At 47.2% G+C, this 14,201-nt stretch overlaps 7 protein-coding genes across 7 annotated transcripts; 6 read left to right on the forward strand and 1 right to left on the reverse strand.

Annotated features, from left to right (window-relative positions):
- The first annotated feature begins 17 nt into the window (after positions 1-17).
- On the forward strand, positions 18-2,437 carry AGABI2DRAFT_191955 (20S proteasome subunit). The gene is made up of 9 exons (XM_006460131.1): positions 18-92; positions 155-232; positions 288-409; positions 474-658; positions 715-804; positions 859-1,678; positions 1,864-1,971; positions 2,019-2,078; positions 2,130-2,437. The coding sequence occupies exons 1-6, from the start codon at positions 42-44 to the stop codon at positions 1,053-1,055; spliced, it is 723 nt and encodes a 240-aa protein (XP_006460194.1). The 5' UTR covers positions 18-41; the 3' UTR covers positions 1,056-1,678; positions 1,864-1,971; positions 2,019-2,078; positions 2,130-2,437.
- A 49-nt stretch (positions 2,438-2,486) lies between these two features.
- Positions 2,487-4,279, forward strand: AGABI2DRAFT_135448 (hypothetical protein). The gene is made up of 6 exons (XM_006460132.1): positions 2,487-2,585; positions 2,638-2,998; positions 3,052-3,235; positions 3,286-3,461; positions 3,517-4,094; positions 4,159-4,279. The coding sequence occupies exons 1-5, from the start codon at positions 2,535-2,537 to the stop codon at positions 4,074-4,076; spliced, it is 1,332 nt and encodes a 443-aa protein (XP_006460195.1). The 5' UTR covers positions 2,487-2,534; the 3' UTR covers positions 4,077-4,094; positions 4,159-4,279.
- Positions 4,280-4,502: 223 nt separating this feature from the next.
- AGABI2DRAFT_191960 (hypothetical protein) lies at positions 4,503-6,520 on the reverse strand. Its single transcript, XM_006460133.1, has 4 exons — positions 6,341-6,520; positions 5,702-6,293; positions 5,027-5,646; positions 4,503-4,978 (listed from the first exon to the last, which is right to left on the reverse strand). The coding sequence occupies exons 1-4, from the start codon at positions 6,439-6,441 to the stop codon at positions 4,558-4,560; spliced, it is 1,734 nt and encodes a 577-aa protein (XP_006460196.1). The 5' UTR covers positions 6,442-6,520; the 3' UTR covers positions 4,503-4,557.
- A 227-nt stretch (positions 6,521-6,747) lies between these two features.
- Positions 6,748-7,861, forward strand: AGABI2DRAFT_191961 (hypothetical protein). The gene is made up of 6 exons (XM_006460134.1): positions 6,748-6,873; positions 6,932-6,957; positions 7,017-7,216; positions 7,268-7,598; positions 7,662-7,717; positions 7,772-7,861. Exons 1-5 carry the CDS (start codon positions 6,845-6,847, stop codon positions 7,670-7,672), a joined length of 597 nt encoding a protein of 198 aa, XP_006460197.1. The 5' UTR covers positions 6,748-6,844; the 3' UTR covers positions 7,673-7,717; positions 7,772-7,861.
- Positions 7,862-9,270: 1,409 nt separating this feature from the next.
- Positions 9,271-11,431, forward strand: AGABI2DRAFT_135451 (hypothetical protein). The gene is made up of 11 exons (XM_006460135.1): positions 9,271-9,352; positions 9,405-9,430; positions 9,488-9,678; positions 9,727-9,990; positions 10,045-10,123; positions 10,176-10,229; positions 10,277-10,570; positions 10,694-10,752; positions 10,812-10,914; positions 10,972-11,073; positions 11,126-11,431. Exons 1-11 carry the CDS (start codon positions 9,312-9,314, stop codon positions 11,173-11,175), a joined length of 1,263 nt encoding a protein of 420 aa, XP_006460198.1. The 5' UTR covers positions 9,271-9,311; the 3' UTR covers positions 11,176-11,431.
- Positions 11,432-11,489: 58 nt separating this feature from the next.
- On the forward strand, positions 11,490-12,597 carry AGABI2DRAFT_191964 (hypothetical protein). The gene is made up of 7 exons (XM_006460136.1): positions 11,490-11,587; positions 11,647-11,777; positions 11,836-11,972; positions 12,019-12,058; positions 12,115-12,157; positions 12,212-12,370; positions 12,421-12,597. Exons 1-7 carry the CDS (start codon positions 11,530-11,532, stop codon positions 12,459-12,461), a joined length of 609 nt encoding a protein of 202 aa, XP_006460199.1. The 5' UTR covers positions 11,490-11,529; the 3' UTR covers positions 12,462-12,597.
- Positions 12,598-12,682: 85 nt separating this feature from the next.
- AGABI2DRAFT_203037 (hypothetical protein) lies at positions 12,683-14,119 on the forward strand (the record flags this gene model as incomplete). Its single annotated transcript, XM_006460137.1, has 6 exons — positions 12,683-12,953; positions 13,004-13,156; positions 13,222-13,339; positions 13,412-13,497; positions 13,552-13,685; positions 13,737-14,119. The coding sequence occupies 6 exons, from the start codon at positions 12,683-12,685 to the stop codon at positions 14,046-14,048; spliced, it is 1,074 nt and encodes a 357-aa protein (XP_006460200.1). The 3' UTR covers positions 14,049-14,119.
- Positions 14,120-14,201: the final 82 nt, after the last annotated feature.

Below are 14,201 nucleotides of genomic sequence, written 5' to 3' on the forward strand. Positions count from 1 at the left end.
AATTAGCTGACGCGTCACTTTCACTTCTTCAACACAACCTCATGGACCACATCGACTTCAACAGACTCAAGACCGGCGAGGTCAACCTCGGTGTGCGCTATTTATCTTTTTCTATCCTCAGAAAACATATATCGAATGATTTTGCGACCAACAGACCTCAATCATGGCTGTTCAATTCCAAAATGGGGTGGTCATTGGTGCAGATAGTCGAACGACCACAGGAAGCTACATCGTTCGTTATCTTTCATCTATTTGCCACTACCTTTGCACTGAAACACCTTTTCTAGGCTAATCGAGTAACAGACAAATTGACTCACGTTCATGACCGCATCTACTGTTGTCGGTCAGGTTCAGCAGCCGATACACAAGCAGTCGCCGATGCCGTGCATTATCAACTGCAGATGTACACGTACGTACTCTCAAGGCTAAAAGCATCATTGATTTGACCGCTCAATGACATTTCACCCCCATAGACAAATGTCGGGTGGCCCTCCACCAGTGCACACTGCAGCTGCACTCTTTCAACGCATATGTTACGAGAATAAAGATGGGCTTAGTGCAGGTATCATCGTCGCTGGATGGGATAAGGAAGCCGGCCCGAGCGTATATAATATTCCTCTTGGAGGAGGCTTATTCCGTCAACCTTGGGCTATTGGAGGTGCGTTTTGCTCTTTCTTTCGAGATCACAGGTTACTCAATATTTTAATAAAATAGGATCTGGTTCGACGTATGTGTATGGTTATTGCGATGCCACTTACAAGGAGGGATGGGGCAGAGACGAGACAGTTGATTTCGTGAAAAACAGTGAGTTCCTTATCTCTTGTTTCTTTTTGATTTTCCAATCTGGCTTCTTCTTAGCTCTTGCTCTTGCGATGTCTCGCGATGGATCATCGGGTGGTGTGATCCGTATGTGCGTGATCACAGAGGAAGGTGTAGAGCGGCTGTTCGTCCCAGGAAATGAGTTGCCCAAGTTCTGGGAAGGCGCTGAAGTACTCGGTCACGCGAAAAAGATTAACCAAGCAGAGGGCTTAGCACCTATGGTAGTCGAAGCCTAATGACAAGCCCATTAAGTTGTATATTATCGTGTCGATATCAATGGAGATTAGAATTTGGGGGTATACGATTTCTTTTCTCTATCATTATCCCGCTCATACATGTAGACTCTCCACAACGCGGTCGCCACGCCTACCATGTCGCCAAGTCTAGCAATGTCACTATTTGAGCATAGTAAATACGCATCTAAATATTCGGGCAAAACGCCAGATTCTCCTCGATGTCCCAGGGCATTCTCGTGGATGGATTGCGCTTGGCCGAGCAACCGCAAAAGGACGGCCCGTTGTGATTTATGAGGGAAAAGCGCAAGAGAGTCGTATAATGGTATTTTTGCAGATGGAAGAACATCACGATACTGGAAGTTTGACGGAAGATCTGAGCAACGCGAAGCAGGATACATATTAGCAACAGTTAGCGAGTGGTTGAGTTCCACGTCTGGATCCTGTGGCAAAGGGGATGGAGACATCGACGGCTCAACATCAGGTGATATTGGAGATACAGTGATAACAGCGGCGGCATCTTGCTGTGGTATCGTTCGTTGCTCTTCAATATTCTTCCACTCTTCCTTTGATAGTCGTCGGATTGGTGGGTTGGCAGCAATATCACGTTTGGGTTTGGCTTCAAGGTGTGTAAGGAAGACTTCTAGTTCTTGCAAAACGCGAAGACGGAGAAGATGAGAGACGTGGCTTGCGAGGTTAGGTGGTATGGTCACATAAAAGGGAATATGTTCCAATTTGTTGTTCTCGACGATGAGAGAAATGGCTTGACGAGAGCAGACGACGTGAACTGATCTGTTTGACCTCCGGGCAGTGAACTTGGGATGCTGAAGACCGTCTGGCACGAGGATGGAAGGTACAGGCTTGGTCGACGTAGGTTCAGTGCTATCTAGTCGAAGTGGAGACAGTCTGAGGAGAAAGTCTGGCAAGGTTACTATGGCACAAGGGTCTGATTGCAGAAGAGAATACCTGATGGAAGGAGAGACCCGGACAAGGCACAGATACGCGGTGGAGAAGCAAGCATGCGGACTGCCCAGTCGTCAGCTGGATTGGAGATAAAAAAATAAAAAAAGGACATGCGATAGGGACTGGACCACCATTTCCGTTCCTCGCGCGTCATCTGACGAGACATGTCATATTCTCCAGCGCGTTTATGCGCATCCTTGGGAACATAAACACGAGGTGGGAGGGTCTTGCGCCGAAGATATTTATCAGGTGCTGCTACTGGGTTTTCCGACTGAAGGAGAACAGATTGGGAATATAGCTTTGGGTCAAATGACGGGCTGGGGAGTGTCGGGCCGTGGAGGGATTTTGGGCGACGGGGACGGTACTTGGCAAAGTCAAACGGGTCAAAGGCGTTGCGGGAGTGCGCGTGAAGAACGGGGGCGAGACGGGGAAGAAGCCTGGGCATCAGCGTCTCTGCGTTTGTCCAGCGCTATTATAATGGCCTCCTTCCTGACTAATATATTTCCCCGCAAATCCAGAATGCCAGAGCCACTTACCCTCGCCATCGTCGGCTGCGGCCAGCGTGGAAAGGTATATCTGCCGCTACGTCCCCTGGTCGACACTCATCCTCTTCCCGTCGCAGAGTTATGCCGAGTACGCTCTTCAGAACCCACGCGACTGCAAGGTCGTGGCCATAGCCGAGCCAAGGCCCGGGGCTCAGCGCTACTTTACCGATCGTCATCACATCGACCCCTCTCTCGTATTCACCACCTGGCAGGACCTCCATGCTGCTTCTGCTGAAACTATCACCACCGTTGGCAGACGACTAGCTGATGCTGTTATCATTGCTGTACAAGATCAAATGCATCCAGAGGTTACCCTAGCCTTTGCTGAACAAGGCTACCATATTCTCTGCGAGAAACCCATGGCGATCACTCCTCAAGGATGCATTCTCATGGAACGAGCAGTCAAGAAGGCCAACATCATTTTTGGCATGGGCCATGGTAATCAACCCGAACTCACTGCCGATGCTTGGCGGCTAAAAATCCCTTTCTAGTACTACGATACACCAAGTATTTCCAGGCGATTTCTGAGATCATTCAAAACAAATCTCTGGGTGAACTTGTGAACATCAATCACGTAGAACCAGTGGGTCATTTCCACTTTGCGCATTCATACGTGCGCGGAAACTGGAACACCGAAGAGGCGAGTTCCTTCGCATTAATGACGAAGTGCTGCCAGTGCGTCATCATCGCGTTTTACCATACTTGTGTCTGATGATACCATTCAGCGACATCGATCTAATTTGCCACTTCTTCTCGTCAACTACTCCTTCTCGAGTTTCGTCGTTTGGCTCTCTCACCCACTTCCGCCGCTCAAAGAAACCTCGCGAGGCTGGCGATGTCAAACGTTGTCTTGAATGCCCTTTACAATATGACGGTGGCTGCCCTTACAGCGCAACAACGAGTAATGAACCTCCATTATCAGCGCGACTTGCCATGATATTAATCAACAATAACAGTTTATCTCGACTCTCTCAAGTCAGGTAATAGGAGTTGGCCAGTCAGCGTACTCGTGGATGACATTCCCGACATTGAAAACATTACGGAGGCCCTGAAAACAGGACCATACGGTGTGTGCGTGTATGAAAGCCCAAACGACGTTTGCGATCATCAAGTGGTCAACTTTGAGTTTGCCAATGGTACCACAGCCTCTCTCACAATGGTTGCCTTTAGCTCGGCCATCTGTGAGCGTCAAACTCGCATGCACTTTTCGCATGGTGAAATCATTGGAGACATGAATACGTTCACTGTCAAAGATTTCAGAACGGGTGTGTTGAGGGAACATTCTTTCCCCCATGCTGGTGGCCATGGAGGTGGCGACATTGGTTTGATGGAAACATTTGTCAAGGCGGTCAAAGAGCGTAATCAGGAATTGCTAGGGACATCGATTGATGAAGTGGTCAAGACCCATATGACTGTCTTTGCTGCTGAAGCAAGTCGGAAGGAAGGAAGAGTAATTGACTGTGCCGAATATGAAAAAGCAGTCAAAGAGGACTTTGAAAAGAATAAATTGGTTTGACGAATCAAACACGAATATGTATGTATGTATGTATCACTATATAACAATCGGAGACGATCATTGTACTTTTTATCATTCAAAGCGGGGCTTACTCTTTAACACCACCGATTCCATGCTCTGCTATCACTGTCAAACCCTTTCTATCTCGGGTGCGACGTCTCCCACTGCATTTGAAACACAACATCCTGAACGCAAGTATTATGACCCGGTCGGTCATCGGTCATCAGCTTGATGTCTTACGTCGTCTTGTGCGACTTGTCAGGATTCAGATGAGAACAAAACTAGCAATTCTTCATTCTGATGCATCACTTTCTAAATAGATTGTAACCACCGGAGAACTTGGGAAAGCTCATGTCTATCAAAAGACCACTTGATACTATAGAAAAGAACTGTTCAATATACAAAGCAAGACAGCCATAAGCTAGACAACCACAAAACTATATAAAAAATAAGAAGATGCACAAAATGAAGCACAAGAAAGCTAGTCATGCAATTCTAGTTCTTTGCGTATAATCTCGCGAACCTCCCTCAACCCTCCTACTTCATTTTTGACGCGTTTCGGGCTCCGATGGATAAGTTCAGCGCTGTCAAGCTTACTCCCCGGGCTAGACAATAATCCAGGATCTCGTTTCTGGCGACTAACAACAGCTTTAGGAGTTTTCTCAGAATTTCCAGATGATGCTGCTGGTGCCGGCATTTCCAACCACTCATCCCCATGTATATCAAGCTTCTTCAAGAAAAAAGGACAAAGCTTTACGAGAAGAGCCAGCGACTCGTTGGCTTCTGCAGCTGAGATAGGCACAGGTGAGGATTTGACGATTGCAGTGACCACTTCGGAAGAAGGCAGCGCACGACGTTTGCGTCCTGGCGTTGAGCTACCGGTCGTTGGCGCTGAGAATAGCCTTTAAAAGTATTAGGACAATGTTAGGTAGTGAGGAAATGAAACGAACATCCAAACACTCTCAGCGATGCCTCCAAGGCGACCTAGTAGACAACGTCGTCTCATTTCGTCCTGACTGAGTTTAAGGAGTTGATCACGACTCATTTTTGAGTTCGACGCGGCAGCGGCTAGAGAACTCTTGGTTGGTGAGGCTGTGAGAGATCGCTGGCGTACACGTTCATAGAGGGCTTGTCGTCGAGAGGTTGAAGGTGTTGCAGGTGCAGTTTGTGCATTAGCACCAGTTTGTTTCGACGGTGTCACTGGTAGTTCAGCATCACCTGTGTCGGCAAAAATGCTAGTCGAAGGTGTTTGAGGCGTGAGAGGAACTGTAGATGTGTCCACACGCCTATGGCGGGGTGTCTGAGGGAAAAGAACATTTGATTTCTTGGACAATGAAGTGAGAAGTGGCGTGAAGGACGACTGGGCGGAGGTCTTTGAGTCCGCTCTCTTGCTAGGAGTCTTGACGGGAGAGTGGACTCGCGTAGGCGGGAAAATCAGAGGCCCAGAACTAGCTCCCTTGGGAGACGCAGTTGCTAATTTCATAGTTAACGACGACGCCTTCATAGGAGATGGCAGAGGAGGTAGATCTGCCAATGGAACAGTGGGTATAGCACCATGATCACGATAGAGCTGTAGCAATTGGGCCTTCAGTGATAATTTGGAAATACGAAGAGGAAATGCATACCGCAGCCCACTTTTCGATTTTCTTCTTCAGTTCCTTGTGACGCGAGTCAGAGGCGGACGTCCAGCGAGCGACAGCAGCCATTCCGCTGTCCATCCCCTTATCCACGTCCATTTCTATCTCGATGCCTACGCCATATGCCGGAACTCGTAGCCGTCCCTTTGTCAATAGATGAGTCGCTGGACTAACAAGAAAACCCATTGATCCACGAGTCCAATCCCCAGTGGCAGGGGATGGCTCGTCGAAGAAAGGATTGTCTTCTGTTTTCTTCTCTTTTACCGTGTCTGTGTGCACCTGCTCGGAAGGTTTATTTCCATCCCATTCCCACAGCCAGCAAAGGCGTTTTAAATCGTCCACTTCGAATGTGGAAGATAGCCCAGCGTAGGTTTTGAGCGATAGGTGATTGACTACATTTCGAAGGTGCCCTGAATCGGAAGTCGGAGAAATAGCACAAGTTGCGAGGGCATGAGAAATGGCACGCTGGAGTGAGCTATGGACTGTGCAAAGGCGTGAAAGATGAGCAGGTAGTGTGTTGGCAGAAGAAGACGTTCCAGACGCTCTTGTATGCCGGGATATAGATGATGGAGTGAGAGGACTATAGAACGTCAGCAGCTTCTCTGGATTGGACTGAAATGGACTGACGCTGTTCGGAGTTTCTTGGGCGTAGAAACGGATGCGTCCGGGGAACGCGATGGTCTCCGCTTCTTGGGCGAGATCCCCAGGGTGGAGTAGATGTCGCTCATTGACAAAACCAGCTCTAAACTGAACACACGCGACGCGCCAATACCGTCAACTTACTTCACGTGATGGCATTCTGAACACTCTGCCACAACCAGATGTCGGTCTCTATTCCCCGGCTACTTAACAGCTCGCTCCCTGCTTGTGGCTCTCAGCTCGCCGTGTCCTGAAGCCATTCAATTCAGGGGATAATATCAACCGTGAGAACGTATTCCCATATTTGCTTTTATTACGTCCTCCAAAGCTTAACTGACATCGAGGCCGAGTTGTGGCTGAATCGCTGCGTCGCGTGTTTTATCCTATCCCATAAAGGTGGCTCGAGAACGAACGGCGGCTCCCCGGTCCCCTTGAATACTTCAGAATCATCTGGATCCCAAGGGAGGAGTCGCCCATCCTGTTATTGCTTCTATGAATGCGGCCGCGGAGAACGAGTCCATGTGGGTTCTTTTTTCGCATCGTGGTACTCAGGCACTCACCATTCACTCTTTCCTCCAGACTAAGGAGGTTCGATTTCATCCGAGGTGTGACTATTAGCATACTGGTGCTGCAATGTTGTTAGACACCTGAAACCCAATTTCAGATGACGTCGCTAGGCTAGTCTCCAAGGACACCGAGCTTCAAGATAGAATTAAGCAGCTAGAAATTGATCTGGACGTCTACAAACGGATATTCAGTCAGACCAATGCGGAGAAAAAGCTCCTGGAAGACGAAAACGAAATGCTGAAAGAGATCTCCGAGAAGCAACAATGGCAAAGGGGAAGCCTCCAAAAACAGACACAGGCGAGATAAGTTTCTCATGTGCATGACTGCTTGTGACTAATTCGAAGTCAGGCTTCTCGAGTTGTCGTACTTCTAGACGGAGATGGCGCTATTTTCACTCCCCAGCTAATCGCATTGGGACAAAGCGGGGGTCATCAAGCTGCAATCAAACTGTCAGACTCGATTAAAGATCATATCCTCTCCCTCGATGAGATCGATCAGTTCCAACTCTCCGTATTTGTGTTTTTCAACAAGAAAGGATTGTTTGATACGTTCTACCGCTGTAGTTTTCATTCAGCGAAAGCTCGCCTAGATGATTTTGTCGCAGGATTTAATCAAGCTTCCGACCGGTTCGTAATGGTTGACGTCGGCAGCGGTAAAGAAGCGGCGGATTCAAAAATAAAAGGTATATCGATCGGCTATTGAATATTGATCAACCATCTTCAACAATTGAGCACATTTCTGCAGCATTTCTAGAGGACGAGAGTCGCCTTCCTGAAACATATAAGATTATTTTTGGAGGTAAAGGATGAATCATGTATCTTCCATTGGGCTACAGCTGAAGACCTTAAACAGGTTGTCACGACAGTGGCTATGTGACTGCTATTCGCTCGCATATAACCTCCGGATTCAAACAAAAATTCATCCTATTACAAAGTTATGCGGAACATGCGGCAGGCTTCGATGGTTTAGAACTTCCTATTCTTTCTATTCCAGGTCTATTTATACCTCAGAAGCTTGTGGCTTCCTCCTCGACACAGGAGCCACCTATTACCTCTAGGAGCCACTCTCCTCCGCTTTTTGAGCCCTCGGTTCAAGGCCTCCCAATGTCAATAGGGTTTGGACGGGGCGATACCTATCAGTCCGGTCAAGAGCTCGGAAGTCCGCCTCCACGAGTATTTCCCTCCCCTGTATCAAACCCAAATTCTTTATCGAGTAAGGCCGAACGTCGTCCAACAACATTATTTCAATTTATGAGCGACTACGAAGCCATTGAAGATACTGCTCAGTCCAATCACAAGACAACTGGCCCCCGAATTCCAATTCCTAAAGTGGTGTGTATAATCTCATCAAGTCCGATCACCTATATGATAAACTTTAAAACGTAGCCTCTCTCTCAACGTGAGTATCACGTCACATTAGAACGTTAATACTTATTTATTTTCCCCTTTCGTAGAGAAACCGGCGCCATGCACCAACTTCTATCTCCTGAACAACTGCAAACATGGGAGAGCTTGTAAATACAGCCACGATTTCACTCTCGAGCACAAACACATTATCGAGATTCAAAACAATGCGAAGAAGGTGCCCTGCGGGGCAGCCAATGCAAGTGCGCATTCCAACTATCAGCCTCCTGCTGTGACTACAGATTAAACATGAATCAGATTTGGATTGTGCAAGGGGCGATGCTTGTTGCTATGGGCATGTTTGTCCCTCAGGACCGAAGTGTTATTATCTAAAGAAAGGAAGATGTAAATTTGTTGGAGGTGCGTCCCATCAGAATTCGTCGAGTCAAATAAAGCCTGACCCGGAATCTGGAAGACAACATGCACACGGTGAAGGACGCGGGAGATGGTGATTAAATCCGGACGTCCTCGACATTTAGTGCCAGATTTTATATTTGAGATAAGGGAGACTCTACGGTCTTCTTGCTTATGGAGACATGAAGTGTCATTTGGCCAAGTATCTATTATAGTCACTGTCATGATCGGCATTGGACTTTAGACGTCGGACAGCTGTCGCGATGAAATGTATCGAAACCTGGTCGGGCGTGTCCGACGCGTGTTTAGCGTTATTCTCGTACGTTCCATTACCCACAGTTTAGTACTATACAAGAATTCCTTGGAAGACAGGCGAAGCGGTTCTAAATATGATTGGTAGGACGGCATCTCTTTTTATTCGTGTGACTTTGGAAGCGGAGTACGGCATCATTATCACCTTCTAACTTCCCTTTCCGAGCTATTCCTTCCTCGCTCGGCAGTAGAACCCCAGAAGGGTTGTTTGCCTGTTAATTTACTTTGGGCGGTAACAAGTTGGGTTTAAAGGCCCCCAATGCCGATTAATCGTTGTATTCGCTCCCCACATCCTCCATCCCCCCTTCCTACTGCTGCCAAAGATGGCCGCTCAGCCTCTCGGCGAGGCGAATAAGCAGCTATGGTGCGATTCGCGTTCCTTGCCCGAGACTGCCAATTTAATACTACTTTTCCAGGGATGACACACTGACCAAACTTCTCAGTAAGCGAACGCGTCACTTCGTAGGTGTGCTCTTGAGCTCATATCGATTTTTTGGAGACTTGTCTCATGCAACTCTGCAACGAAACGCCGAGCTGGAAAATCGTGTTGCGGAGCTTGAGGTGGAGCTGCTCGTATGGAAACAAGCCCACTCTGTTGCACTAGAAGCCTCCGAAAGGGATACAAAGGCCCATAACATGCAACTGGCTTCTCTCAATAGGCAAATTTCGAATATGGACAGTTTTAAATCCGTGCGTCATTGCTGTCGATTGAAAGCCTCCCTTCTGATTGAGAATCAGAATTTCAACCCTTTAATTCTCTGCGTTATTAATGGCGACGAATTCCTGTTTAAGCAAGACCTCGTCGTACAGGGTTACCAAGGCGGCAGAGTAGCCGCACAGATTATCACTCAATCTATCGCCGAATATCTTACTAATGAGGATATCCACGTTTTCGGACGTCTTTCGTTCTGGATCAGCATCTACTTCAACAGGACCGCACTCAAGGAGTCGTTTATCGAGACTAACTATTGCACCCCAGATCAATTCGATAATTTCATAGCGGTGAGCGCTCATCTTTTTAGCGAAGCTACCCTTAATTTATCCGAGGATTCTCAGGGTTTCATTCATGCTTCTCCAAGATTCCTTGCCATTGATGGAGGAAATAGCAAAGACGCCGCCGAGGCTAAAATCAGAGGTTGTTCAATGCTCGATCCACGAAGGTGTAACTGCTTATACGCCGAGTCTAGAGTACCTTCAGGTTTATACTCGCTTCCCGCAAACTTTACGCGTCTTCTTCGGAGGTGCGTGCATCTCAATCATCACTAAACAGTGACTTATTGGCATGCAGGATATGATGCCACTACCTATATGAGCACCTTCAGTGTCCTGGAGAAGGAACAAGCCATCGGCAAAGTCATTCTCCTCACAGCGTCCGAAAATGGGGAACGGGAAGCACCGCTCCACACATTACCACAGTTCAAGCTCGACTCCGTTTTTACCTCAGATAAGCTTCCCCGGATGAACCGCAAGTTGGCGCCACTCATCGTTGGAACCTCTCATAACGTGACATCTAATGGAGGCCTCATTAGTCCCCAGTCTCCTGCCCGATCTATGGGACGGTTAATAGATCAATCCTTGGTCAGTTCCTATTCTTCTTTTGACCTCTCGCACTGATAAACGACGGTGTCCCAGCCCTTACACAAGCGTCAGTGGATAATCCTTATTGAATTAGGGTTGCCATCTAACCTGATTTTTTTTTTTTTTGGTGACACAGAGAACCCTCCACCTTGTAACGAGCATTATCTCATGACTTGCTCGAAAGGGGTATGACATATTTTTAGACATTCTATGGAAGTTGAACACGACCTCACTTTGATTATCAGGCTGCGTTGTGCAAATATGCCCATGACTACGTGTTAACGCCCGAACAACTGCACTCGCTGGCAACAAACGCCAAAAAGGCGCCATGTAATTGGTTGAAAAATGGTAAGTTTGCCACTTATCGGTTTCTCGCGTCGCAATGTTCATGATTATTTTCCTCAGGCATGCCTTGCCCTTTTGGTGACAAATGTTGTTGGGGTCATGTCTGTCCTAACGGTGCTAAATGCTACCATCTCAGTAAAGGCAAATGCTGGTTCAAAGGAGGTAAAGCCCAAGCTGATAGATACTGCACGTCAAACTAACTAGATCATTCTAGAAAGCATGCATCCGACTTCTACAGCGCCTTCTCCCGTCGAGTCGTCTTAATATCGCGGTGGATCGAAAGTTCGGTTGTGCTATGCATATGTGCATTCGTAATATTTGTCGGTTGTATCTGTGTTTTATTTCTTTTTGTTTCGTTGATTTTTTGTAAAAGCCTTTTAAGATGGGATGTCCGTCAGATAGTTGTTGGATAGGAAATGGTGCACCGACGAAGTTGATTGTTTTTATAGAATTCCAGTTATGTACGCCCCAACTTCTGCTATAAATGTGCAACAATGGGTTGGTAGGACGAATCAAGTTCAAAGAGTTGTCGCATGGTCCGGCAAAACGCGAATGGTCATCGTGCGAAATCGATATAAGAGACCAACATACATATCTCCACTCCCTTCGTTCTGGCAAATGTCCAACCCACCTCCCGACGACGTCGAAGCCGAATTGAAGCCCACAGCCACCCCAGGTATATTGTCTGCTACCTATCGGTTGTCATCGGCCAACATCAGTGCCTCCTACATCTAGGCTATAACCCTGGTGGTTCGAAATCACCTGAAGAGCTTGCCGCTCTCGACCAAGAAGATGAGAGTCTAGCACGCTGGAAGGCTTCTCTTGGAATTGTTCCCGGAACCTCTGCCACGCCTGCAGGTCCGAAGGTAACCAATAACCTCAAGTGACTGCTACCATTCCGCAATAACCAATTTGAGCACTTAGCTACACGTCCTTACTCTTGAGCTGGCTTCATCCACGCTGCCGTCTGGGAAGACTATATCTATGGACATCAACAATCCTCAGGAAATGGCGGCGATCAAGAAGAATCCGATTGTAATCAAGGAAGGCGTGGAATACAAGTTAGTTCTCCTGTGGCCCCGAGATATATAATCTAATTGCTCGTAGTGTGCGAATGAATTTCCGTGTTTCTGGTTCTATTATTCCTGTGAGCTGATTTCTCATATCGTCCGTCTTATTAATTACTCATCGCTGGATGTATAGGGTGTTCGATACATACAATTGGTGAAACGTGGTGGCATCAAAGGTAATCTCATTCGCCCTTCTACATGCAGAAAGGTAGTGTTGACATGACTTATAGTTGACAAATTCGAGAAGATGTTAGGGTCTTATGGCCCGCGAGATGAGCAATATACCGTTGACTTCGAACCTGATGACTCGCCTTCAGGAATAATTGCTCGTACTGGCACTTACAACGTAGTCAGTCGCGTCGTCGATGATGATGGAGAAATCCATGCGAGTAAGTTCTGGCTCTTGCACTCGACCTCGATCACTGCTGAAACGAATTAGATTGGGAGTGGCAATTCAAGATCGGCAAGGAGTGGGCATAGGGTGAATCTCTGATACTGCTACTTCTGCTCCTTATCTCGTTACAGACCCCAATAATTACTTCAACCTCATGTCTTTTTGCTGTCTCCTCTGGATTTTCTTTTGGCAATACATATCATCGTGGATGCTTATATGTTCCGTACCCCTGAGTTGATCGGATTGATCAGCGCGCTCCAGGTTGAGCGCTCGCTATCGGAGCGCTGAGCGTTGTCTTGAACTATTTATGGCTGCTTTTCTCCTTCCCCGATTAGGCCAACCAAGAATCTTCACTGCATCCAAGTTTCGTGCTTTCGTGGCACAACAGAACATACTCCCAAAACCAACTTGTCTTTACTATACAACGCGACTCGCGTCAACTTCTACCCAAAGTCATCGACTACATACAGAATTACCCACATCATGGGTGGCCCGTTTACCCAAAAAATGGCAACCGTATCTCTACCTTGCACGAATAGACAAGCCTATAGGCACACTGCTCCTTTTTTATCCTTGTGGTGAGCAAGTCACTCATTCTACACCAAACCCTCTATTCGAAACGACACAGCCTGGTCTATCACAATGGTTTCATATGCAACCGCGGCGCCTATAAGCGTACCGCTCACATATCTTAGTTTGTTCGGTTTGGGGGCTCTTGTCATGCGAGGAGCGGGGTGCACGATTAATGACATGTGGGACAAAAACTTGGACAAGGCTGTTGGTACGTTCGTCCATCAGGTACTAACTAATGAATCTTGAAATCCTGACATGAGCGCGAACGGGCAGATAGAACCAAGGCTCGACCTCTCGCTAACGGTGATATAACGTCCAAGCAAGCACTCGTATTTCTTGGTGCACAGCTAACAGTTGGACTGGGCGTCCTTCTCCAATTAAATTGGTACAGGTAATACAATATCCTTTCCAGACTTTGGAACATTCACTTGGGAAGGCCCGTACTCAAATTCCTTCTGATCAGCATCTTCCTTGGAGCCTCATCTTTGTGTATCGTGGTCGTGTACCCCTTGATGAAACGGATAACATATTGGCCACAGGCTGTCCTTGGTCTGTATCTCTCCCGGATAAAGATAGGAAGTGTCACTCAGTATTATTAACCAGGTCTGGCCTTCAATTGGGGAGCACTACTTGGCTGGTCAGCGGTAGCTGGCTACGTTGATTGGATCGTAGCACTCCCCATTTACGCTGGAGGCATCTGCTGGACACTTGTTTACGATAGCATATATGCTCACCAAGTAAGCACGCAATAATTGTTTCTGTGAAATTGTGTCGATGAGTTTCTATAGGATAAGAAGGATGACGTTGAAGTTGGCATTCGATCCACAGCCCTCCTTTTTGGCGACAAGTCGCGAGTCGTTTTGAGTGGCCTCTCCGTATCTACCTTGTCATTCATCTCCCTTGCTGGATATCTCAATTCACAAACTCTTCCCTTCTATTGTGGCATTGGAATGGCTGCCGTACAGCTTGCGCGAGTGCTGTACAGAACCGATTTCAATGACCGTCCTAGTTGTTGGAAGGGCTTTGTTGGATGTGGTTGGAGCGGCTTCTGGGTTTGGATGGGGGCAACAGTTGATTATGCCTTCTTGCTAAACGCATAGAATTTTCAAAAATAGCTACAACAGAGCGCTGGGTACTATTGCATATCCGAATAAAACACCATCCTAGTCGTAAAAATATAAATCGTTATAACCTGAGGTTGAACAAATAAATATTAATGCATTGAAACAAAGCCATGGCCGAAACGCCTGAAC

The sequence above is a fragment of the Agaricus bisporus genome (assembly GCF_000300575.1).
Source record: "Agaricus bisporus var. bisporus H97 unplaced genomic scaffold AGABI2scaffold_4, whole genome shotgun sequence".
Classification (NCBI taxonomy): domain Eukaryota; kingdom Fungi; phylum Basidiomycota; class Agaricomycetes; order Agaricales; family Agaricaceae; genus Agaricus; species Agaricus bisporus.

Coding starts and splice junctions, on each gene's coding strand:
- AGABI2DRAFT_191955 (XM_006460131.1), top strand. CDS start 42: ATGGACCACATCGACTTCAACAGACTCAAGACCGGCGAGGTCAACCTC. Junction 410..473: donor TATCAACTGCAGATGTACAC/GTACGTACTCTC, acceptor TCACCCCCATAG/ACAAATGTCGGGTGGCCCTC. Junction 805..858: donor AGTTGATTTCGTGAAAAACA/GTGAGTTCCTTA, acceptor GCTTCTTCTTAG/CTCTTGCTCTTGCGATGTCT.
- AGABI2DRAFT_135448 (XM_006460132.1), top strand. CDS start 2,535: ATGCCAGAGCCACTTACCCTCGCCATCGTCGGCTGCGGCCAGCGTGGA. Junction 2,586..2,637: donor GCTGCGGCCAGCGTGGAAAG/GTATATCTGCCG, acceptor TTCCCGTCGCAG/AGTTATGCCGAGTACGCTCT. Junction 2,999..3,051: donor CATTTTTGGCATGGGCCATG/GTAATCAACCCG, acceptor ATCCCTTTCTAG/TACTACGATACACCAAGTAT.
- AGABI2DRAFT_135451 (XM_006460135.1), top strand. CDS start 9,312: ATGGCCGCTCAGCCTCTCGGCGAGGCGAATAAGCAGCTATG. Junction 9,431..9,487: donor CACACTGACCAAACTTCTCA/GTAAGCGAACGC, acceptor GATTTTTTGGAG/ACTTGTCTCATGCAACTCTG. Junction 9,991..10,044: donor AATTCGATAATTTCATAGCG/GTGAGCGCTCAT, acceptor GAGGATTCTCAG/GGTTTCATTCATGCTTCTCC.
- AGABI2DRAFT_191961 (XM_006460134.1), top strand. CDS start 6,845: ATGAATGCGGCCGCGGAGAACGAGTCCAT. Junction 6,874..6,931: donor GCCGCGGAGAACGAGTCCAT/GTGGGTTCTTTT, acceptor TCTTTCCTCCAG/ACTAAGGAGGTTCGATTTCA. Junction 7,217..7,267: donor GCCTCCAAAAACAGACACAG/GCGAGATAAGTT, acceptor ATTCGAAGTCAG/GCTTCTCGAGTTGTCGTACT.
- AGABI2DRAFT_191964 (XM_006460136.1), top strand. CDS start 11,530: ATGTCCAACCCACCTCCCGACGACGTCGAAGCCGAATTGAAGCCCACA. Junction 11,588..11,646: donor GAAGCCCACAGCCACCCCAG/GTATATTGTCTG, acceptor TCCTACATCTAG/GCTATAACCCTGGTGGTTCG. Junction 12,371..12,420: donor TGATGGAGAAATCCATGCGA/GTAAGTTCTGGC, acceptor GAAACGAATTAG/ATTGGGAGTGGCAATTCAAG.
- AGABI2DRAFT_191960 (XM_006460133.1), bottom strand. CDS start 6,441: ATGAGCGACATCTACTCCACCCTGGGGATCTCGCCCAAGAAGCGGAGA. Junction 6,294..6,340: donor CCCAAGAAACTCCGAACAGC/GTCAGTCCATTT, acceptor GACGTTCTATAG/TCCTCTCACTCCATCATCTA. Junction 4,979..5,026: donor ATCGCTGAGAGTGTTTGGAT/GTTCGTTTCATT, acceptor ATACTTTTAAAG/GCTATTCTCAGCGCCAACGA.